General features: G+C 39.8%; 1 protein-coding gene across 3 annotated transcripts in view; it reads right to left on the reverse strand.

Moving 5' to 3' along the window:
- The window catches only part of ADCY2 (adenylate cyclase 2), a 415414-nt gene that overhangs the window by 65297 nt on the left and 324085 nt on the right, over positions 1-26032 (reverse strand). For all 3 annotated transcript variants that reach the window (XR_005027034.2, XM_036896715.2, XM_036896714.2), the window contains exons 13-15: positions 22429-22498; positions 19756-19853; positions 3812-3896 (exon numbers count right to left, since the gene is read on the reverse strand). Coding sequence is in view for 2 of the 3 variants with exons in the window: in XM_036896715.2 (XP_036752610.2) it covers positions 3812-3896; positions 19756-19853; positions 22429-22498 (253 nt within the window). In the remaining variant the exon portion in view is untranslated. The remainder of the gene's footprint in view (positions 1-3811; positions 3897-19755; positions 19854-22428; positions 22499-26032) is intronic.

Consider the following 26032-nt stretch of genomic DNA (forward strand, 5'->3'; position numbering starts at 1 on the left):
CAGGCTTACTGCTGTTAAATATTATCTTGTGTTTCAAGTGCCTGAAGTGCTACAATGGACAAAACAGGGCTGAAGAGAACTCAGTGATGTCTTTCCATCTGAAAGAACACAAATAATGATATGAAATAGGCAGCCGGACCAGCAGGCCCTGGAGGTGGAAAGGGCAGCTCTTCAGGGTTGGGTTAGGAAGGTTCTATTATTTCCAAACCCAGGAGACAGCCTGAAGCATGTCCGAGCCAAGGAATCACGGTGCATTTGAGAGGGAATTTCAGCACCGCAGGACGCAGTCACCACCTCACCATGGCTTCACTAGTCCACACACACATTTACACACAACCTGTCCCCCGCCAGGGCACCCAGAGAAGGAGAGATGAGCGCTTGGAGCACACCGGCAATGCCTGGCAAGGGCGGTGTGGGTGAGACCAGGGAGGCGCTCCACGGAGCCAGATGAGTGGGCAATGCAAAAAGAACCTCATGGATATGACAAAGAAGTCCAGCAGCGCATACTGAGCACATGCTTGTTAACCCCATGTCTGTGGGCACACTCCTCTGGATTCACTGGGAGAGAGAAAGCAGGTGTGGAAAACATTCTTGTCCTAAAGAACCTGCTATATGTAAGGGGAAAGAACAGTCACACTCACCACCAAGCCAACCCAAACCAATGGAGTTAAATTATGTGATCAAGTGCTGAACTATGTGGTACGGACCCTACGTCCCACGGTGCTCAGAAAGGGCCCCTCACAGGGGCTGGTACGGCATCTGGGGAAGTTCCTCGGAAGGTGAGCACTCACAGAGCACCCCGTCATGGGCGAGAACTTAGAGGTGGGCAACATGGAGGAAGGCGAGGGGGCACTGCTGGGGGGCCCGCTTCGGCCGGGGTCTCACGGGGGGCAGACGGCACTGCTCGAGGCTTCTCATAATAACGACCGGAATGAATAATTCCTCTGACATGTTCAGAATATGTCGCTGAATGAAATATCTATGACTTCTCCATCAAGAGGAAGACAAATTGCATTTCATTATGAGTCTTACTTGGGGCCCAGCTTCGTGTGTCTCTGCCTTTTCAGCACACCCAGCTGCGCAGCGACCCATCACTTTACTTACTTCTGTGCTCTTTTCGTGTAATGGAGAGCAGCAAAGGGAAGGTTGGTGGAAGAAGAGTGTCAGCCAGGCTTACCTTCCCTCAGCATCCTTCAGAGACATGTTTTACTTTAATTCCTTGTACAGAGAATTCAGTACAGATACTGTTAGCAGCAATGCTGCCTTTGGTGTTTAAATTTCCAGGTTAATTTATGTGGACAGAAGCGGAGTCTGGGATCTTAAGTACTCTTTCATCAACTCAGTATTTAATCCATAAATAAAAGCAAATATGACAAAAGCTCATACATTTGGTAGATTTTCAAGAGCCAGGGGATGAGCAGTTGGGATGTAGAGATACTTCTCCAGGGCTTCTGTGCGGTATTTGTGACATACACTGTTTCTGACCGACTTTGGAGGGGAGAAGGGAGAACAAGCCGGAAGCCTTCTTAGGTGGGCTGCCTTGGTAAGTTCGATGTTGAGAGTTAAACCATGTTTGATGTTAAGAGTTAGAATGGTTTAAACAGGAAAAAGAATCTCTGTTGGAATGAGAAAAATCCCTTCTTGGTTTTTATCAGGATTCCGTGGGGACCGAGGATTAGAGCTGGCCACTGGGTGGAGATGCGTTCACAGATCCTACTGATTTAAGTTAGGAGAGAGCAGATGTGCTCCAGTCTAGTCTCCTGACCGCTTTGGCAAAATGCAGGCTTCTTGCAAGGAGGATGCAGGCACTAGTTCATTTGCAGCCTTAAAAGGTTGTCTTTGAGACAACGTAGAGTTAAAAAGAACTGTCTAGCATTTGGTGTGTGGGCGTCAGGGTCTCAGGAAGCCCCCAGGAGCCGGAGGAACCAGGCACCGTGCAAGGCGGATCTTGCTTGCCCTGAGGGACCACAGGCTGGGCACAGGAGGGACCAAGGGGGGCTGTGGGAGGTTCAGGGACGAGGTCATGTCATACCAAGGCTGAGGTGAAGGCATTATGTAAGAGCAGAACATTCCCTCAAGAGCAGACAAGTTGCTCTGGAGAATCTTTTCAGCCTCCAGCTCTGTTGTTTTTTTTCCTATAGCAATTTAGACAGTGGAAAGAAGAAAGTCAGCTGGAAACCTAAATATATACTGTGCTCCTCCCACCCCCTGGGGAGAGAAAACAAGAAATATGGATACTTAGGCACAATGCAATAAGCTGCTTTAATTAGAACAAGCTTTGGATTTCCAACGGAACCACAAATGATAGTTCCTATTCTAAAAACCTGAAAACTGGGCTGCAGAAGCCTTTCTAGAGCCAGAAAGACTGAATGGGGAGCCCATGTGCTTTTCCACCCGAGGAAAATCTCAAGTGGAGAACCAGGCTTCCGTGCATATTCGCATTTTAGAGCTTGACATGGATTCCCATGTTTCAGTATCTACCCAGTCCTCTCTCCTCCACAAGTTACAATGTATTCAGGGGATTTTTAACAGATACCGTGTGTGCATTCGAGGAAACCAGAAATCATAGTCCCTCTTTGGAGAGAGTGTCCAATCCAATTTGAAACATCTAAACTATGCGATAGCAGCTGCAACCCATAGAAGTTTGCACAGGTACAAGGCAGGGGAGGCAGGGTGTCCCTTGGCCAGAGGCAGACACACACTTCGGGATCTTAACCCTTTTTGGCCAAAAGATTTCAACACATCAGACTGGGATGCAGTGGGTGGCTGGGGCTCCAGGACTGCTGTGTCTGGGAGCCTCTGATGAGAGGACAGGGTTTTAAGAGGTCATGATGGCCGTGTATGACACTGGCAGCAGTAGTAGCATGCCTTTTGCAAAGCAAAATGAGATCACAATGAAGAAGAGTGTGAAACCATGCTGACTGAGGCGAGCACTTTCCCAGAAGCCAGGGTGCACCCACACAGGTGCAGCTCCATCCTGACAGTAGTGAGGGGAAGCCTTCACTCTAGGCCTGCCTCCTCAGCTGTGCCATTTAAACGGACTTGTTGAAGTCCAATGGGAAGAAAGATCATGATTTAAATTTGTAAAAATGTGAAAAACCTGAAACTTCCTATAACCTCAGATACCACATAAAATGCATTTAGTGGTAAATATTTTAAAGCTTATTTCTATTAACTCTGTATAAAAATGATTGTAATAGTGCAATTTGGATTCAAACAGTCTCTGAAGCATCTCCTGAGGATGAACTCTGTGGGAAACCTGGCTCAGAGTGGCCTCTCCTGTGTCAACTCATCTCCAATGAACAAAATGAAACAATGCCTTCTTTGGGGGTTTTATCCCATTACTGGCTTTCCTAAGATACTCTCACAGAGCTGGGGCCTGCCGACAACAATTACTTTAGATTCAAGAATACACTGACTTAATTCTTATATCCAGACTAGCCTTTAAACTGTAAGAGTTTACAATGATTGGCTTAAATTAAAACACTAATAAAATATGTTTTTACATTGTCTATTGTAAAATGTTCCAAATTTTATATCTGAAAAGTGGATATAAAATACATATTTGGTTTAAATTTATTTTCCCTTTACATTAAAAGCCTCAGATTTGTAGTTTTAAGCACTCTGAAAACTTAGAGGAGATGATTGCACATGCACTGCCTCAGTTTATATTCTGGGCCGTTGACAGGGCAGGCCATATTGCTGTACTGGGTGGGATCTTGAAATCAACCAGTTTCCTCTTTTAACTAAGAAACCAACTTTCATTCAATGAGCACAGTTTTCAGAGAAGTTCCAAATTTGAAGTACCTACCAAAAGCTGCCCAGCAAAGCAGACAAAAAGGATAAAGGCAAGTGACAGGAACGCGGCTCCAAAGGAAATCCCGAGGACAGATGTTCTACCAGGAAACAGAAAGGAACAGGTTAGTGCGGGGACAGTTTCTATTATTCTGAAAAGCCATCAGTAATGTTTTTGGCTTAACTAGGACTTCATTGAGTGAGGACTTCAATGCTCACTAATTTTTTGAATAATGAAAATGGAGGTAAAACAAACCAAAAATATGTCCATAGAAAAGTGTGTCCATAGTTGCACCTGATCAACTTGCCATCCCTCATTGAAACTGCCCTTTAAGCAGTAGTTCTTTATTCAAGAAAAGTGAGTGTTTATGACTTGAGTGTGCAGCTCTAAGTCCCGTGTCTGCACTTGGCTGTGTCGCTGGGTGCCTCCTTCCCTGCCACTGATGTCCTGGCAGCCCCGTCTGATGCCCTTTAAGACCTCATGCCCCATCTTCCTCCTGTGCACTTGGAAACACTGAGTCCTCAACCTCCTCAGTACAATCCAACCAGATTCAATTTCCTTTAATTCTGATGCAACTGAATGTTTGGGGAAGTTCCCCAGAGATTTCCTGGGCCATGACCTTTACGTTCTCGCCTGAGCCAGTGCACTGTGATCCTGTGGAAAACGTGCCCACTAAGTTACAGTTCTGCTCCTGACAGGTTACAGGTAGAAAGATGTACTTATATGAATTGGGTGCATTTCTGAGAGGTCCTTTAAATAATTAACAAATTCAAAGTCTCTTCAAACTTCTTTAATCCAAGGACAGAGGTATCTAAGGGCATCCAAAGAGCTGAACCATGGTGAATAATCACAGACGAAAGTCCAGTGGAACATCTGCAGAGAGGTCAGGTGGTGTCTGAGGCCCCAAGGGAACCTCATGCCGAGGAGGCTGGCCACACATACTGGCGCTGTGAGCCGCAACACCTGTCTGTCCAGACAGCGAATGGCTGACTCGGATGCAAATCAGCAGCAAGCCGAAATGCTCAGCGGGCGCACAGCCAGGAGACCCGTGCGGTGGGAAATAAAACAATCAGCGAACTGGGTAGACCCCTCAGGCCATGACGGGAAGGTTCCACTCAGTTCACACTCTCAGATACCTACTCTAGTAAGAGTGATGATTACACGTTGAGCAAGATCAGCAGAAATTTGGCTTTAAACCAATACTTGAGCTCGACCCACTGAAGAATTAGACACTGAGTGATCTCCTGGGCATGGTGCCCAGTGCTTTCAAATACCTGGCCTGGTATTGTTCACATTCTATGAATAACAGTAAGTCTCTGGTAGGAAGGTGTCTGTACACCAAATATACCTAGATGTTTGACTAGTCTTGTGTAGCAGGCCCATGCCAGGCTGTAAGGACACAAGATGAGTAAGACATCACCTCTGTTTTGAGTGGCTCTCGATGCAGCACCACATGTCCTTACTTTCCCTACTTAGAACATCCTTCCTTCACAGTCTTTAGTTCCTGGTCAGAAGCCACCAGACGCATCACCTCCCCTACACACACGCCCAGAGCCTCCTGCTCAGCAGGCAGTGGGGAGGGAAGGGCATGTGAGGGCGATGGAGGGCTCCTCGTCCTGTGGCTGGGGAGGGACACAGTGACCCATCTGCGGGACACTCCCGGCCATCTCTCCCGTCTGTCTCTGTACGAGAGCTCCACTGGGGCTCCTCCGGCTCTGTGCTCTTCTGGCTCCTTTTTGGTGTCAGGATAATGCCAACCTCGTAAGGCTGAGTTCAGAGACATTACGTCTTTTTCTTGGGGCTGAAGCTGTTTAAATAACGAATGAATGATCTCTTATTGAAGATATGGTAAATCTAAACTATAAAACCATCTCATGGTACAAGATGGTGATGAAATTAGAATAGAATACTTACTATCTGAAATTATGATAGAATATTACATATGGTGCCAAGTGCTGTTCTAAAGGCTTCAGATCTATCTTACATAATCCTGAAAAGTAATTACTATTATTACCTTATATAACCAAATATATATATATACCTTATATATATATACCTTATATATATATATATATATACCAAATATATATATACCTTATATAACCAAAGAGAAACTTGCCTAAACTTGCACTTATTTTTAATGGTGTGGTGGGGTTTATGTCCATGTGATTGCATTCCTGCCTCAGGTTCTGTTTTTAGGAGTGGACAGGTCAGATATTTGTCATGTTTACTGTTCTGTTTCTTCTATCAATTTTGATCATTTTCCTAGAAAATTACCCATTTCATTTAGATTTTTGAATGTCAAATATTCTACAAGATTCTACAAGAAAATATCATATTTTCTTGTGATTTAAAGTCTTCATATTTGAAGCAATTTCTTCTTGTCCTTAATATTCTTTTCCTCTTTCTCTCTAAATCAGACTTAAAGCTTTGCATGTTTATTGATCTTCTCAAAGAATGAGCTCTTGGTTTATTATTAATGTCTATGCTTTCTAATATTTTCCTATATTATTAGTTTCTGATTTAACTTTAACAAATCCCTTCCTCCTTCTTTAAACTATTATTCTTTTCCTTGGTAGCCATTTATTGCCAATCTTTCATATTTTCTAAGAAATTCATGTAAAGACATACATATTCCTATAATTACTGCTTTAGCTAAATTCCACAGCTTTTGATTTACAGCAACTCATTGTCATTCTTTTCTAAAAAGCCTCTAATTTCAATTTGCATTTTCTTTTAACACAAGGGTAATTCAGAAGACTAATTTATAGATTTCAGAAGGAACTATTTTTGGTCTTTGCTATTCCTAATTTCATTAGGAATCAACTAGAGATTGTGGTCTCTATTATTTCTACTTTGACAACTACTTGTTCTTCTGGGGTGTGAGAAATATATTCCATTTCTACTGTGTCAGAGAGATTTCTGAAAATGATACTTTTTTTTTGCTGGAAACAAAGCATATTCTCTAAATAGATCTCTTGTCAGTCCCTGATGAGTTAGTCAAATCCCCAATGGGCTGACATACCGGCTCAATTTGATCTGTTAATTTTAGAATGTATTAACAGGTCCCACTACGATTGTGGGTTTGTCAATCTATCTGAACACTTTAATAGTTTCTCTATTTATTTCAAAGAGAAGCAGGAATATATGTTTATAACTATTCAATTTTCTTGGTGACTGTACCATAAGTCTTTCTTTTTCACATGCTGATTGCCTTTCATTGGGACTCCACATTGTCAGAAATTTATATTACTTCAGCTTTCTTTTTCTGTAAGCTATTTCCTGGAATAGCTATTTTCTATCCTTTATTTCTGACCTTTCCCTGCCTTTTAATTTTAGCTAGATCTCTGTACCTAGTGCAGGCATGGCCTTTGGTTTGAACCTCAATCTTTGAGCCTCTTTCCGTGAATAGAGCATTTTTATCCATTCATAATTATGACATTTGTTAATATTTGACTAGATCCTCCCATCTTATTTTCTTAAAATTTATAGTACAATTCACAAAGAAACCACTGGGGCATGAAGTCTCCTTTGTGGGAAGATTTTTTTTTTAATGTAATAAATTTAATAGATACAGATGCATTTCAATGTTTTATTCCATTATGTGTCAATTTTGGTACATCATATTTTCAAGGTATTTTCCCATTATATCGAAATCTTTTGGCCTTGAGTAATTTATAACATTCCATATTTCTCCTTGAATGTCTATAGCATCTGTAGTGATTTATTCCCTACATGGGTGTCTTGTGACTGTCTGATTTTCTCTCTTGGTCAGTCTTGCTAGCAGTTTAGGAGTTTTTTTTTAACTTTTTCAAAAAACTGACTGACTTTATTAATTTTCTTTGTTCGCTGTTTTCTATTTTATTGTTTTCTTCTTTCTTCTTTAGTATTTATTCCTTTCTGCTTACTTGATTTCCTCATCTTTTTCTGACTTCCTAATTTGGAAATTTAGACAACAAATTTTAACCTTTTCTTCTCTAATGCAAGTGTTTTGAAACTATAAATTCCTCTCTAAATTACTGCTTTTAGCTCTATCCCACACATTTTGATATATTGTATTCTGAAACTCAAAACATTTTCTAATTTCTCTTGTAATTTCTTATTTGACTTGTAGGTTATTCAAAAGCCAATAGTCTAATATTAAACTCTTTGGATATATTTCTAGATATTCTATTGTTTTTTATTTCTAATTTGATTTTGATATGGTTAGATATCAGACTGAGATTTTCATCTTTTCAAATTCAATTCGATCTTCTCAAATTTGTTGAGATGCTTTTATGGTCTAGTTAGTATATTTATATTTTGGTCAATGTTCCATGATGTGCCATTTAAAAGAACATGTATTTTACAGCTGGGTTTAGTGGGCTATGAATGCCAGTTAGTTCTAGGTACTTGGTGATCTTATGAGGTTTTCTATATCTTAATTTACATAGTAAGGGATGTAAAAGGGATATTAAAAATCTAATTATGGTTATAGATTTGTCTAAATCTCTTTGGTTTTGACAATTTCATTTCCTTTCATGTGTTTTATAGCTCTGTTTTAGGGCCATGCACATTTTATAATTTTGTGCTTCACGATGAGCTGACCCTTCCAAACAATGACTAACAGGTCATTGTATCTGTTAATACTTCTTGCTCCATGTCTGCTTTGTCTGATATTTATATGTGTGCAGTAGCTTTCTCTTGCTTCCTGTTTATATATGTTTTCCACCCTTTTAATTTAGACCTAACTTCCTTTTGTATTAAAGAGTGTCTCTTGTAGACAGTACATGGCTTCATCATGCTTTTCTTTGGAGTGTTTAGTCTTTCACATTTAGTCACGTGTTTGATTTTTACCCTATATCTCACCATCTTTTGTCGGTCCGTCCCACTGCTCTGGTTTGTGTGGTGTGGCCCATTACCTTTGTTGATGTTGTTTATTTAAACAATTATTAAGTCTATCATCTTTTTGTTTTCTATTTGTCTCATGTCTCTGTTGCTCTGCTTAGTTTCAGCTAGATCTCCTAAACTTAGTGTAGGTACATTCCTTGTAATGATAACAAATAATTCCATATTTGCAGAGTACTTTTTATTTTCTTTATGAGATTTTTAGCTGGACTTCTTTATAATTTTTTAGTGGTTTCTTAAGAATAAACCTTCTTATCAGAAATTATTTAGCATTATTAATATGCCACTTCAAAAAAAATATGTAAGATTCTTACAACAATAGAATCCCATTCTCCTTCTATTAGGATTCTTAGTGTGTTACTATTTTTGCATTATATAACCAGCAGTGTTTTAGAAAGATTATAAAATATAGACATAGAAGTCTTCTATATTCATTCACAGAGTAAGCACGTCCAATGCACTTCTTCCCTCCTGCAGACTGAAGTTTGCTTTTGGTATCATTTCAGCTCAACCTGGGGAACTTCCATTAGCATTTCTTGTCCTGTAGGTTTGCTGGTGACAAAATTCCTCTTTCTTTCAATTGCAAAATGTCTTTCTTTCACCTCATCTTCATAAGGAATACTTTTACTGAATATGTATTTCATGACTGACTATGTTAATATCAGTAGTTTAAAGATGTTCAATTGTCTTCTGTTGCTCTCCATCATTTCTGAAGTCAGCCATCATTTCCGTCATTAATCTCTTGTATGCAAAGTCTTTTTTCCTCTGACTGCATTTAAGTTTTTCTTTTTTTTCTTTGCCTTCAGCAGTTTGATTATAATACACCACATGTGGTTTTCTTTATATTTGTTCTGCTTGCTGTTCTCAGAGCTTCTCGCCTTTAGCGGTTGATGTAATTTAACAAATTGGGGAAAATTTGCCACTAAGTGTGCTGGTATTCTGTTTGTTTTCCAACACAGGTCTGCCCCTTCTCCTAAAAACTCCATTTCCCAGACTCTCCCAACTGCTTCTAACTAGGTTTGGCCAGTGTGAAGTCCTAGGGAGAGGAAGAAGCCTGGGCATTTCTCTTTTTAACTCTATACAGCAGCCCTTTTCTCAGTGAGCTGCAATTCCTGCCTTTTCTGTGGTTTCAGATTCCTGTCAGGCAGCCTGTCCTGCCTTGGTATCAGGGAGGCCTGTCAAGTTCTAGCATCTGCAGAAAAGTCCAGCAGCCTGGGTTTCTGGTAACAGCACCTCCGTCTGTTGTCCCCACAAACCTAGGGGTGGTAACAGGTTCCTCTTGTTAATCTTGCTAATCTCTCAGTGGCTTTCCTATCCCTGCTTGGTTTCTCAACTTTTCCCTCATTCTGTAAGTATCTCACCTTATTAAAGTCCCTTGTTGAACCTGAGGCAATTTCTGTTTTCTTTAATGGACTCTAAGCCACTAGCTGGATAAAGTTTTTTCTGGGTACTATGATATAGTGGTTACATGGAAACCTAGGAAGAATTAGAGTCAGCTACTTCTCCAAAGTTTTTCCTTTGAAAAAGAGCAAAACCATTGAGTTTTGTTAGAAGTATTGAGCCAATATCTACTTATCCATAGATTATGCCATATCTGAATTTGCTTATGAATGGATAAGTGATTATGGAGTATACAGGCCTTCAATTACACACTTCTCAACAGAGTCAGTGATAATGTTGATGCATTAATCTACTTGCAAATCATATGAGTTCTGTGAATCAGAGGTTACATAACAGATTTTTATACTACAGTGACTTTCACAGGCTCTTGTTAACTAAAATGCATTTTTATGAATAATTAATTGTTCATTCTGAAGTCAGATGACAGACACTCTGGGCATTCTGCAGTCAGGTCCAACAGACATATTATGGCCTGAGAAAATAATAAGGGTACTAACACTTGGCTCTCTCATTTTACAATAACCCATTGGATACAGTGAAGAACATTGAAGATGAGCCGGTTATGTGTGTTTCTGGATATATCTGATGACCACTACTCTGCTTTTCCTCAAATATTGGAATCTACTAAGTGGCGGGGCCAGGGAGCTGAGAAAGGAAACTGGTGGTACTAATTCCATTGACTATCTGCATTTGCTTTAGTAGAATGGATAACAGATGCCCATTAAAGCAGGAATGAGCATTGTTAAAATGATTTTATGACACAAACTATCAAGGTTACTCAATAAGAAACAGAAAATCTGAATAGGCTTATGAAAGTAAAGAGATTTAGTTACTATTTAAAACCAAAACAAAAATTACTTGCAGATAAAGCTCATACCCAGATGGCTAAATACTTAAAGAAGAGTTAATACCACTTTTTCACAAATGCTTCCAGAAAATAAAATGGATAGAACAATTCTTAACTGATTCTCTGAGGCCAATATCATGCTGATACCAGTATCAGACAAAGACACAAGAAAACAATGCTAGGGACCAGTATCTCTTCTGAATACAGATATAAAAATCATTTTCAAAATATTAGCAGACCTAATCTAGTCACACACACACAGAGGATTATATGACATGACCAACTGGGATTTATCTAAGAAATGCAAGGTTGTTTTAATATCTGAAAGCCAATGAATATAATACACTATGTTAACAGAATAAAGGAAAAAGAAAACATGATCAGCTCAACATCATCCTTTCTACATGTGTAGAAAAAGTATTTAACAAAATCCAACACCCTTTTATTCAACAAAAAACACTCAACAAACTATAACTAGAAAGGGATTTCCTTTATCATGGTAAAGGGCATCTATGAAAAACCTGTAGGCAATATCATACTTAATGAAGATGAATGAATTCTTTCTCCTAAGATCACAAACAAGAGTATACATGTGCTGAGGCTACTCCTAGTGAACATTATACTGCAGGTTGTGCTCAGTATAACTAAGGGCATCAGGTTGGAAAGGAATGAGTAACATGATCTCACTTGTAGGTGATATGATCCTGCACATAGAACATGATGCCACCACCACCCAAGATTCTAATCCAGAGTGGCTCCAACTCTCACTGCTGTGCTCAACCTGTAGCGTCTGGGGTTCCAGCCCATGGCATGTTGGCACTCTCATTCAGATGGACGTGCCTCTTATCAAAGGGAGAAAGAACTGCCATGAGACAAAGTAATGGTTGGTCAAAAGCTCTTCATTAGAACCACTTATCCTGCCTGTTCTATCAAAAACATGTTCAGGGCCATTAAGCACACCAAGATGTTTGTGTAACATGACCAATTTTAGTCAATTAACTTTCTCATCCCAAAGCCATTTATTTTTAACATACAAGCAAACTGATTTCTATACTCACTCAAACATGACTCTCCCCTGTCATGAGGCAAAAGAAACACTAGACTTCTTTAGTGATAATTTTTGACTTTAGCACTTTAATCAAGTGTATTGTTACAGCAAATGGAAAAGGCTGACTCAAAACAAGGTCCTTCTCCTTTCTGTTTTTTTTTTTCCCAGTCAGTTTATTGCTTATGGGTGGTGCAAGCAGAGGTAAGGAGGCACATTTTCTGACAGGAAAAAACCAGCAGAGATTCTCACCCCCCAAAAAATATCTAAAAGTTTTGTTAATTATAAACTATTTCTATGGGTAGATAATGGTGTCTTCCTCTGGAATTCGATTTTGTGTGATGCCTCTCATATCCCTTCTCCTTCTGTGCCCTCACCTCCTCCCCCTGGGATGATGCAAATTCTCTCATCAATGCTCTGTTCACATCTACTACATGGTATTTTGCAAGAATGATAAGGACTGAGGGGAGAAAACTTTTCTTTTAAGTTAGCATGAAATACTTAAAATCCTTCTACTTTTTCAAAGTAATAGGTGATAGAGCATTAAAATTAAAGGGAATTTGGTTCAAAAAAAAGAATCACAGGGTGTACAGGATAAAGGGCGAGTAAATATTCATTGCCATGACAGCAGCCTTTCTCTGGCAACAGGACTTTGAAGGTTTGAGATGTTCTGGCCACTTGAAGGTCCTGAGATGCAGGAAGGGAAAGGAACTTGTATTTGGCAGAGTAAAAAGCTTCCACTTCACAGCGACAACAAAGACTGAAGACTTGAGTTTTCAGAGTCTTCCCTCTCCACACTCACTCCTTAGGTGAATTTGTCCCGCCCTCCCGGTTCAAATACCACCCATAGGCTGAATTTCCCAAGTTACGACCCCACCCCTAACTCCTCCCATGAGTCCCCTGCTCACATGCTCCCTATTTCCGTGAAGCCCCACCTCCCGGATGTCAAGTATGCACACGCGTGGCTCAGATGTCCAGAATGGAGACCTTGATTCCACACCCTCCCCACCTGTTCCTTCCCCAGAATTCTCCTTCTGTAAATGGCAACCCCATTTTTCCAGTTGCAGGCCTAAAACAAAAACCTATAGAACTTAGTTTTCTCTTATTCTTCACATCCCATCTACAGTGAGACCTGTCTCTATCACTTTTCATCATAAATCCCAGAACCTGGCCATGTGTTACTACCTCTAGTGTAGACCACCATCTTGCCCAGTCCTCCTAACCCCACCACCCACCTCTTGAGCAGCAAGAACAATTCTTGTAAACATAGTCAGCTCATTCCTCAGCTGAGCACCTTCCAGGCTTCCCATGGCACTCAGTACTAAATCCAAATTCTGCCAGTAGCCTGTGGGGGTCGACACCACCTGCCCCTCACAGGCTCCTCTGATCCCATCTCCACACTCTGCCTGTCACCCCGCCTCCTTGCTGGTCCTTGTGGTTCCCATCATCTAGAATGCTCTTCTGCCAGATATTCACAGAATTCCCATTTCAGTTCATTCAGGCCTCTGCTTCTATGTCAATCAGTGACACCTTCCTTCACCCTCATCTGAAATACCATCTTCTATGACTTTACAGTGTCTTACTTTGTTTTATGTTTTTTAAGGGTTTTTATCACTGAATTTTTATGTATGCATTTGTTTATTACATTGTTAATGTGCCCCCTTATAGAATGTCAGTTATATGATGGAAAGGACTTTCTGGGGTCACCACTGCCATCCCTTTATGGTCTAACTGAGCTTGAAACATGGCAGCTCAATAAATAGCTGTTGAATGATTCTACAAATTATTTTATGGATGAAAGCATGTATGAATTTCTATTTCTGCTGCAAATGCTTGGACTATGCCCCAAGGTACAAAGTAAAGGTATACTGGCCTGTTCCATTGAGTGAAAACATGCTCAGCTCTATTTTGATTGCTACTGTACCTCAAATCTCACTATACTACTGACATGGCTAACTACAACAAAAATCAGTTTTCATTCCTGTAAAGAATATGAATTATTCATGAATTCCATTTCTTCCTGATGATAGCATTTTTAGATAGGCACTGTGTTATACAGACTGAAGACTATATAGAACACTATGTATCACAGCCTCTCTTGAAGCTAGGTTTGAGCATGTGACTAAGATCAGTCTTGAGCTATAAATCAGAGTGTCATTGTGTTAGCTTCTGGGAGGTTTTCTAGAGTTGGAAGTCATGAATGTTTTTTTTGCCCTCTGCTTCTAGGTCTCTTCCTCCACCGCTGCTCAGAATGTGAATGCTGCCATCTTTGGGAATGAAGAAGAGAAGCAAAGTCTAGAGAAAGCAGATCTGTGTGCTGGAGGGAATCTAGGGTCCATTGGGGACAGAGTGCCACATTACCTCCTGCTTTTGATTAATGGGGTTGGAACTGCACTGATAACTTACATTCAGGCTACTAATTGTGACCCATATCCTGGCTTCCAGATGACCTGAATCCAAAGTTGAATATTGTTCATCTCAATAGAAATTATATATTTATTTTCAGTAAGAATTACCATACCTCTCTCTTTTTCTCTTATTCTTTTTTGCTTTGCCCTAAGATTCATAGCCACTAAATCAAGCTACATGGGATATCATGAACGTACTGTCATGGTACCCAATGTGTGGAATACCAATCACTGATTTGGCTGTACACTGAAGCAAACTGCCTCCACAGGAGTCATTCCCCATCATCTGTGTTGGGAAAACCAAGTCTGCACTCAGTGGACATGAATGAGTCTACCACTGAACTTTCTCCTTTTTTCATTTTCAATATAAAAACAAAATAAAGGTGACTTGTTTGAAATGAGTATTAAAGAACTAAGGAGCATTGACGAATGAGTAATGGCATGAGTATTAAAGAATCTCAGTACGAATAATAGGTCTCAGATATTTAAGATTATAATTTGATATTAATTTTCTTTAAGCAAGATATCATTACTCTTAGTTTAACTTGGTCTAATGAAACACATGATGTTTAATTTTTTTAGAAAAATATCATCCCTTTTTTTAACAATTGCCCATGCCTGGTTTAACACATCTATTTATCTTGGCAGACAATATGAATGAAACTACTACTAAAAATGCAAAAATAATTCATGGTTGACCATTTTTGCTCTTTGAAGCTGATGCACATTTCTGATTAAATTATAGTACAAGGCAGACAGAAGTGATAGAACAACTCCAAAAAGAGAACAACTAATAATTTGATCACATCTATTCAAATACTGAGACTAGAGCCAGAATAAAAAATTATGGGTCAAATAGGGATGGTATAAGGCTCTTTCTCAGGTAAAACTTCCCCTAACTGTACCCTTAAGGTCACAAATTCCTTTATTATTAGCTATTCATTCATGCATTTATTCACTCATTTAATCATTTTTCTCCTTTTCTCATAACACATGAGGCAGTTAACCAAAAAGAAAACAAACAAAAAATAAAACTACAGTTAAGCATTGTCTCAAAGAAAGCAACACTATTGCAATGGAAATGCTTCACACAATATAACAAAATTATTATTTTTAAATGGATGAGCTCAGAAACAAGGAAGAGAAGGCACAAGATACACAGAGGGTATTCAAAAGTCAAATGCTGAGAGGCATCTATGCAAAATGGCCCAGGAAGAACCAGAAGTGTAAGATTTAATGTCTACGGAGGAAGGTGATGCTCTCAGATGTATTATTAATGGCAAGTTGGAACTGAGCTCTTGATAAAGTCAGAAGCCATAAAGTGCTGTCCTACCAGGAAATATTGGGGGAAAAAAAACAGTCTGGCAATTTTTAGGGAAGCTGATTATTTAGGACCATGAGTAAAAAGTCATCTTTGAAAACTGAGATACACAGTTTTGCTCCACGCTAACATGTTAATCAAATTCACATGACCTGTTTAGTGAAGGAATCTCCACCTAAGGATTTAACAAAATATTTTGATTTAAACTACTGAGCCCAGAAGCACCTCGCAGAGATACTATTATCATACTAATGCTTTCACAACTCAGAATACTTGAGATTCCCATGGACCAAAACCCTTGCTGTTGATGAACTCACAGTTAAAAATTACATAAAACATAAGGTGACACACACTATGACAGAGACAACAGAGAGGCCAAGTGCCAGAATTCATGTATTTATCCACAGTAAGTAAAAGAATGTAACAAGTGATATTTTCATACAATGTTTCATATCTGCTAATAAAAGAAAATAAAAAAGTTGAAACCATAGGCAAAATAATTATTTAAAAAATCAGATTTTAAAAAGAACCAAATAGACTTCTTAGATTTAAAAATCAATCATTGAAATTATAAACTCAATGAGGATGAGGAATTCAGAGAACGAATGCAGCATAAAGAAATAAAGAAAATTACAAGACCAGGGGCTCAGAGTGAAGAGGAGAATACACAATCAATAAGAGTTCCAGGAGGAAAGAATAAAGATAGAAGAAGCAATATATAAGGTGATAAAACCAGAGAATTGCTAAGAACTGTGTAAAGATACAAGTCCTTAGATTGAAAAATCACTTTGCTAAATAAGGACAAATATATATCTAGAAAAAATGTAGTGAAAATCCAGAAAAAAAGGAAAAAGCACCCAGAGAGGAAAGACAGATTACCTAAAAAGGAATGTAATGTGATTGACAGAAAATATTTCACTAGTAGCAATAGAAGCTGAAGTTCATGTGATAAAATCATTGTAATACCAAGGGAAACCAAGAGTTAACTTACAAATGTTATACCCACTTAAACTATTACTCAAGAGCAAATATGAAATAAAGGAAATATAGATATTTTAATATGAAATACAAATGGTCACAGACCCTCAATAAAAGAATAAATGATATATATTAACAAGAAGGAAAACAAACCTAAAGAAAGGTACAATTTTATAAAAGCATTGAAGAGCAAATAAATTGGTAAAAAACAAGGGTAACTTTAAATAAATATTTGCTATAATTACCATAAAGAACTATAATCCTAAAAAAAATTGTACAGAGACATAATTAACATTATAATTTATTAAGTTATGTTAAAAATTTAATGACAATCTTTAAAAAACATAGACGATACTTACTATCTATCTATCTATCTATCTATCTATCTATCTATCTATCTATCTACCTATCTATCTACATATCTGTCTGTCTCCTAACTAGTAAAGGAAAAAAAAGGTAAAGAAAACTTGATCAACCCTTTAGAAGTTAGGTAAAAGTTGGGAAGGGGAAGGTGAACAAATAAAAACAAGGTAACTGAAATATAAAATAAGAAGTGGGTCCACATACATCAATAAAAAAATGAAACTGCAAATGGAATAAAGTCACATTGACATAGAGAAAGATACCACATTAAACAAACAACAACAAAAAAATGAAAATAGATGCTGTTTCAGGGAGCATGCCCAAACAATAATGACCCCAAGGGCATGCAAACCTGTCTTAGTAAACATGGCACATGTTTGGATTGTGTGCACATGCGTGTTTATTACATTACACTCTTTGTATTTTTGAAATGTTTCATAGCAAGAATTGTATAAAAAGAATGAAGAAAGACAAATGAGGACATTAACATGAAAGAAAAATTAAGGAAGAAGATGAATATAACATAAAGTATGAATCCAGTACAGAAAGCGCAGATCTCAGCTCTGTTTTAGAGAAGTCCACAGACCTTATTCTGAGCTAAGTGCCAACACAAAGAAGGAAATGAAACCAACATATATTTCACAATGTTCATGCTCCAAATCCAACTTGTTGCTCAAGAAAAACACAAAAATAATTGGTGATGATGACTGAGAGAATGAACTTCTGTGGGTTCCCATAAAGATACAATACAACAGAAGAGGGACAAGAAAATAAAAGCAGAGACAGAGTGATGTTTTTTAAAAAGTATGATCCCACAAATTGTTTGTTTTGGACGCTGGTAGTCTTTTTGTCTTCTTTTGCACTTTTTTACAATGCTCTAGTCACTTTCTTCTCTCTCAACTTCTTCCAAGGGGTGATAAACACTCTTAATTATGATATAGAAAATATAAGCATACTATCCAATGGAAAGATGTATAAACATGAATGAATATAATTACTTAAGAGTAATAATAAGGGCCCATTTCCTTTGGTAATGCCTGTTTTCCCTATACAACTATGAGTTAAATTGCAGAATTTCCAGAATCTCTGGCACAGACTCAGATCATTTACATATCAATAGGTGTTTACCACTGTGGAGTCTCCCGTTGATCTGGGGCAAGAGGTGGAGAGATTCTCTCTATTCTCTCCTTCCCCCCATTTCAGGTACATAATTGGTCTGGCGTCTGCCAGTCACCAAGGACCCGCCAATGGAGTTTGTCCTGGAGGGGTGGGTGGGAAGCAGAGAGCCACTGAAGTGGCAGAGCATGAGTAGCAGCTGGAGGAGATGGAGGGGGCTGGGGCCAGCCAGGGAATTCAAGCAAGCTGTGAGCAATAAAAAATGGTTTCTCCCAATCTAGCCTTTTGCTTGACTTATTTTGTTTTCACCAGTTTCATTGGGGATTCACCCCGGGCGAGGAACACTCTTCCCTCTCAAACTACAACAACTTTTTAAAAACCCTTCTGCTCTGCCAGTCAACTAGCCTTGTGAATGTAACGATAGTCGTTTCTCTCCTATACCACGTGGCACAGACCCGGAACTTAGAAGGAGCTTAATCTGTTAACATTTTCTTTTAATGGAACACTGGGAAGTTGACCCTGGCAATTTTTACTACAGATTTTATAAGTCTAGAAGAGCTCATCTGGCCACATATTTCAGTGTTAATGGGAGACATCAGTCTAGAAGGTTCTTTCTTCTTAAAGCAGGCAGAAGCTTTGGAAATGCAGCCATATGAATATACATTGATTTGTTATTAATTCTATAATGCCTGTGTGTTGACTCAGTGCCCAGAGAGCATCATTTGAAGCCCAGAGGCGGGGAAGGCAGACCCTTTCTTTCTAGTTCACTCAGCATCTTCATGAGACAAATGTAACCCAACCTCACCAATTCAAGTTGCCCACAAATGCTGTAGGGCTAAAGATAAACCTAAACACACAACTAAATCCTACTTGACTGACAATAGTCGCTTTGGCCTTACAAACTAGATAAGGAGAAAGAAAATTTATCTTAAAATTTCATTCTATAGCCCCAATTATTAAAATAAGGACAAGAATTTTGTTTTCTTTTTCTTTTCTTTAGGACTATAGAATGAGAAAGAATCAGTTTCTTTAAGGAACGTCAGTTGACTTAGAAGGTGTGAGAGAAAGACGATCCAGAAATCCCAGAATTTCTGGGAGCTAGACAGAGATTTAGGACAGTCAGAGAAGGTGGCAGAGAGTGGGCTTGAGGGGCAAGAGCATGAAATCAGAACAGAAGGTAGGCACCTGTGCCCAGAGCTGGTCTTGTCCTTTCAATGTGTAATAACATCATTTGTTTATTAGAAACAACACCTGCCCATTTTGCTCTTTCTGGGTAAAGTTTATTGGGCTACTTTCTTAGAGTGGGCACTGGACTACTGCAGAAATCAACATAAGAAGGTTATATTAAATTTTTTAAAACTCTTATAAGGTGAATTCACATGTCCAGTTTGAAAATCCAGTACTATTGTTAACTAAGCAGGACACATGAGGGCCACTTTACAGGTTGTGGATTAACATCCCCCACCCCCAGCATGTTACACAGGCCCTCTGTTTGGAAATGTGTGCATCCTCTCACGTCCTTTGGTATATAACTCAGCGTCAGGAGAAAGGCGTGCCCAGTGAGAGCCCCATGAAAGCACCACGCGTACTTACTTGGGTAAAACCAGAATCTGAACAATAAAGATGCAGAAGAATATGAGACAAGCGCAAGTCACATAATACTTGAAGGCTGGCAGTGCAGTGGCCCGGTACTAAGGGGAGAAGAAGAATGCCGTGAATGACAGTTCTCCAAGAGGAGGGCACCCCGCAGCCTGGCTGTGCCGGCTCAAGCATCCCACTCGTAAATTGTAGACTGGCCAAAACCAGACTCAGGGCAATGGCTGATTGTCTCCAGCCATGAGCACTCCCAGCTCCTCGTGAGCTGTCAGAGAGTGGCCTCCAAAGGCCTCGGGTTTATGAGTCGGCCTGTTCAAAAACCCATTTGAAGGTGATGGAATCACTCCGCCAAGGACAGACAGCCCCTGGACAGGAAGACGAGCATGAGGCTGAGGGTGCCAGCGACCAGGCAGGTGCCCTCCTTCCTTTGTGGGTCTCATGTCTGCAATTATGTGTGGAAAGCAATGACTTTTCACACTGTAACACTTGACTTTTGAATGATATTGAGGATATGCAATTCCCTCATTTTACATGCTTACTCTAGTAGATTTTTTAGTATTTCTCTCAATGCTACTTAGAGGTGGTGAGTAATTTACAAGACAGAAAAGACCAGGGGGCTTTGTCCTAAGTTTACAATCATTCTGCTTGCTTGTCTGGGCCTGGCTGATGGATGCTCTTTCCACTTGTCCAGGGCCATTGGCAGGGTTCACCCGACTTTCTGTAACATCCAGGACCATCTGCTGACTCCCCGGGGCTGCCCCCGCTTGAATTACTCAGGAAAACCACCAGCTAGCGCTGCACTCGTGACAGCAATCTCTGTGGCACAGAGGCTTTGGGACAGCATGCCACATATTCTAACTACCTTACATGTACCAACTCTTTTAATCCTCCCACAGCTGCCTGAGGCAGGAACAATGATTGTGCCTATTTGTGGAACAGAAACTTCAGACCAGAACGATTAATATTCTCAGAAAGACACAGGTAGCTCATGGCGAAACCAGGAACTTCACCCGGGCTCCCAACCATGAGGCCATCCAGCCTCTCAACAGAAGGTTGGATAATAGACTTAAAGAAAATAAAGTTTCTGTGGTCCTACAATTGAAACCTCCTGACAATATTGGCACTTTGCATGAGCTACATCTGCACAGACTATTTCTCCTGTTACGGGGAGTCATGCATCTCTCAGGGTTGGCCTCTGGGGTTTTGTGCCAGGGGTGGATCTTCAGCGGACCTACTGATGTTTCTCTTCCTCTGTGTCTTGCTGCCTTTTACCTGTCCTGCTAGTTTTAAGAGCAGGTTAGGGATAAGTGAACAAAAAGTGAGCCCTAACCTCAATGCTGTCTAAAATTTACCTCAAAACTGGTCTTTGCAAATATGCACATATGGGGAAGGCCTGCAAAAGCTTCATTTGTTTTTAAACGATGATCACCTTCTATTTGCTAGAATATTTGTTTTGGTGAATGCTGTGACTCAATAGCCAAGATAACTGACAGGCTGATGAAGAAGCTATGTTAACAGCATGGTGGAAACGCGATTACATTCTGTGCATTCAGTCACACCCTTATCTTTCACCTTCTTCCGGGCTTTCCATGGAGCTATGAATTGGAATTTCCTTGTGGTATTAATAAAGGAAATGGACTTGAATTAGGAAGGGAATAACTTAACATTTAAACAGTAAGTAACCATAAGTATTACTTAGGGATAAAATGGTCAATAATAATAACAAATTACATCAAATATCAATTTGTTAAACCATCTTCAGTCAGTATGTTGACTCAGAAGCAGAGAGGTGGTCTTCACCACTAATGCAAAAGGAAGCTTTGATGTAACTATAAAATCCATCCCTGATGCATTTAGGAAGGAATTTTGATATTTGAATTTCTATTCAAAAAACAATGAAGCAAATTTTCTCAACAGAATTTTAATAGCAGTGCTATGACTGCTAATACTATTACAGGAACTTTTATTCAAACTAAGCCTGTGGTTATAAGGTTGGATGATGGAAATTGCCTCTAACTTGATTCTTTTCTAGATCAACATGTAACAAAAGGCAAATGAAATAAAACTGACCTAGAAGAATGGTTGTCTTTTCTGCAATAATTACTTAATTCATTTTAGCAAAGCCATGTTAACGATGACATTAAAAACAAAACAAAATGTCTGCTTATTCATGTGTGCCTAACAGAGACGTTAGGAGCCATAATGTGCAAGTTTAGATGCAACAAAGCTTAAAAGTTTGGGGTTTCTAATTCTCCCAGATGTTAAATGTAAAGCTCATATATTTGTCGAGAAGTTAAGATAATTTGGGTAGATAAACCGTAAATCTATTGAGAAGGATTCTGTTTTCTCTTAAATCTTCCCTAAGAAAATTTCCCATTGAGATAGCCATTGACTAACTCCCATCCCTCTTCCTGAGCTTGTGTCGCAGACACCATGTAGCCATCATTTACCACCAGGAGTGCTGAGAGGAGTGACTGTTCAAAGACAGCAAGAAATACGTAAAACAATCTATGTGTGGCAGAGAGAATTACAGGAAAAGCTAGAGAGTTCTGATAAAGTTGGAAGCAGTTTCAATGCCTTATGTACAGTACATGAGCACAATTTCAGGAAGGAATTTTTAAAAACTAACATTTCATAAAAAAGATTGATTGGGAAGAAAAAATAGCTTACTTCTTTCTCTAATATTTTATTGTAGAAAAGCAGTGAGATTCTCTGGATGTCTTCAGACTTGAGCCATTGCCTGGAAATAAAAAGGGCAGACATAAAACCAAACCTTCAAACATCTGGAACTACTTTTTTTGAATGACTTGCATTCTTCTTTCTTAATTGTAAATCATCCAAAATTGAGTATTTAAAAAAAGAGATAATGCCAAATAACTGGCTATGGAGCTAGAGATTGGTAACAGGATCTGCAAATATAATATTCCTACTCACACACAGCCCTCCTTGGAAAATCTGGTATTACAAGCCAACTGTCACATCCAATTGAAAGTCATTACCCAAATTAAGTAACTACAGAGATAAATTATCAAAAGGATTCAAGCACACTAATAAATTTAATCCCTGATGTTTTAGTGAATCCACATGGTAGTTCCATCTTCTAAAAGCTTTGGTTCATAGAGAAGCACCATTTTTCTTAGCTTGTAGCAAGCCACACATTACAGAGCATCAAAACCCATTTAGAGTGCTTCCAAGTGTTGGACAAGAAGATCTTGCTTCTTTCACACTTACTGAAAGTATTTTCATTGTCCTGTTTTTCATTTCTATAAAGTAAGTGTGTGTGTGAATACAGTTTTTAAAAAAATAGGTAAAAATACTAATGTAATAAGTAACCACTTCAGCCTACTAATGTAAGTGGTGATGTTCCCATAAACACACACATGCATAATACATGTGTGTGTTTCAGATGCTGAAAAATAAAGAAAAATTGTATGAAAGTATGCATTCTTACACATTGACTGGCCTTTAGAAATTTATTTTAAGAAGGCAGTTGAAATAGAGAAAGAGCTCAAGGGCAACATTTTTTACTAGAATGTTGCACGTAATTGCAAGCTGAACAACAACACCACGCCTGAGCCCAGGCAAGCTGGGCACGTGACCATACGGTCCCACATTTGGCAATAAAATGAACACAACACACATTTTATGAAATAAAACCGAGTGACCTAGACAGATACACATTCTTATATTCATAAGTACAGGAATGTAGGGAAAAAATGAAATTGATGCATCAAGAAAAAAATCTAGAAAGAAATATCAACAAAATATATTACCATGTGGTTTGGGTCATTACACTGAGGAATTTCTATTTCTACTTTCCTCATTTTTCTTAAATAAATACTTTTATAATTTAACAGTGTAAGAGCCTGAATGTCCCCATTAGGGTCACTGAAATGACAAATTAGCCCAGGAGACCAACACATTTGGGAAGGGACACCTCCAGGTCTGCCTGGACAGCCCTGGGCCCAGAACCTCTCAACAGTTCTGAAAACTCTGACTGCACATGCACGGTGATGAGCTTGAATATCCTGTGAACCTAAACTACAAACAGGGCGCTTACAGCTGAGGCATGGAAGGCAGTAATGTATTCTAGAATGATTGCCACTAAAAGTGAGAACTATAAAAACACTTTTTGATTCAAGGTTATAAGCTTCAGGTATCAGGGAAATAAACTTTATTGGTACTTCTTATTACTGCATAACTGCAGAAACATGTTAGTGTGCTGTTTTATGGGTCTAGTTGGAGAAATCAGAGGTTGGTTAGTATTAAAAGGAGCAGAAAATGAAATTTAAGATAAATTGTCACTACAATGATTTTGAGAACTGTGTAGTTGTTATGAATATCAAACTGATTAATATATGTAGGTAACTCGTTAAAAACAGTTTCTTTCTTTATTGAGAAAGAAAAATCTAATTTAAAATTGCTCCTGGGTCATATTAGCTTGGAAATAAAGTAAGAGTGAGATTTATAAAGTGGAAATAAAAGCGGCTTCTCATTAATTAGCAGGCCCCCTTATTCCGTTGCCCATCTGGGTCTGGCAGGTAGACAGGAAGCACTCCAGACCAGGTCTGGTCTGCCTGTGTCACCTAACACTGAGTTTCCTAAGCCCCCCTGGACGGGTGTGCGGGGTATGACCGGTGGACTTTGGTGGGGAAGATGGGGCCATCCTCAGCCCTGGGCCCGAGTGCCTCTGGCCTGTCTGCCTCTGTTTGGGTGCTCTACCACTCCATCCTATGTACTGAAACCTGGATCACACATGCTTCACTGAGTCACCAGCTCCATCCCTCCCCCACAGAGGCCCATGTGTATCCCCCTTAGAACGTTCTGTATCACCTCTCATTGTTTTATCTTTGTCAAAAACAAACCTCAGAGCACCTTACATGGCAACCCCATTCTGAGTAGTAACTACCTAGCACAGCCCTTTATTGAAAGGAATCTTACCTCTATTGAAATGGCCAACTCCTGGAAAGACAAATGCATCAGGGAGAGGGTGGCCAGGGATGGCCAGGGCACCCTTCACCACGATGCCTCTTCCCATCCTGCAGCTCCTGAGAGGTTTCTGGTGAGCTTCCTCGGTGCAGGGCTGCCTACATGCTTCCTACCCCCATCTCGCCCACCCAGCCCCAGTCACAATCCCCCGAGCCTCTGCCCTGAGCTTCGATTCATCCTTATGGGACCACGGCTCTCTCTGTGGGATTTGGCTGTGGGATTCATTTCAGGGCCCACCCACCTAGGTAATCCTCCGCATGCCACCGGGTGGGTCTGATCATTAGCCATCTAGGACCTTTCAGGGGCACCATCCCAACTGGCTTCAGGCTGACACCACAAGTCACTTCTCAAAGAATCTGATCCTTCTGCTCATGCCCTGTCACCCCGAGGGATGCCTGCAGGGGTGTCCTGTGCCTGACTGCGCTGAAACTGAACACACACCTCTGCCCAGCACGGGCTGTCCTCACACCGAAGGACATTCCTTCCCTGTCCCTAGTTTCCTCCAAGACGGCTCAGGGTCATCTCATCCAGAAAACTTGAGGCTCTCTGTTCCGACTTCCACTGGTCTTTCTGTCCTCTACTCATGTGCTGAGTGAGGGGCATAACCTACCCGTGCTGCCCATCTCTCCTCCCCTGGCCCCTGGCCCCACTGGAGGGCCATGTGCAGAGATGTCTCTCCCCTCACTCTGAGGTGACACCGTGTCTGGGTCTTGTTATGTCTGATGCCAAGTGAAGGCCAACATGGCTCAGCCTTTGACAAATGTTTGCTAAGTGAGTAAATGACTGAAAAATGAAAATCTGCATATAAATCATGGTTTTATGTCATTAGCAGAAAACAACTGAATGGTCCATCAAGCCTGGAGTGCTCACAGCATCCTCGGGTGGAAATCCAAGGAAGAGCAGAAGAACTTCATATCAAAGAGCAAGAGGAGTTAATGGGTGGGGAAAACAGCAAGGGTGGTGCTAATGAAAACATACTTGTAGAATAGCTTCCATTTTTAAAAATTCCCCTTTCTATTTTTGAGAATTGCATGACATTTTCCTCTACTTCACTTCTGAGACGTGTTGGGAAAATTACACCATAAGCAGGTACACCTACATTGAACATGACTTTAAAATAAAACTACACTGAAACATGAAGGTGTTACCTAAACAACATTCAGCTAGTAAGTGACACAACACAGACAGTCCAGATACAGCCCTGACAAAGAGAAGCAAAGCCAATGATTGTTCTTTCTGATGACCCTTTAGTTGGAGTGTTCTAAAAGGTGAACACAAAAGTAGT

The sequence above is a fragment of the Manis pentadactyla genome, chromosome 2 (genome assembly GCF_030020395.1).
Source record: "Manis pentadactyla isolate mManPen7 chromosome 2, mManPen7.hap1, whole genome shotgun sequence".
NCBI classification, from domain to species: Eukaryota; Metazoa; Chordata; class Mammalia; order Pholidota; family Manidae; genus Manis; species Manis pentadactyla.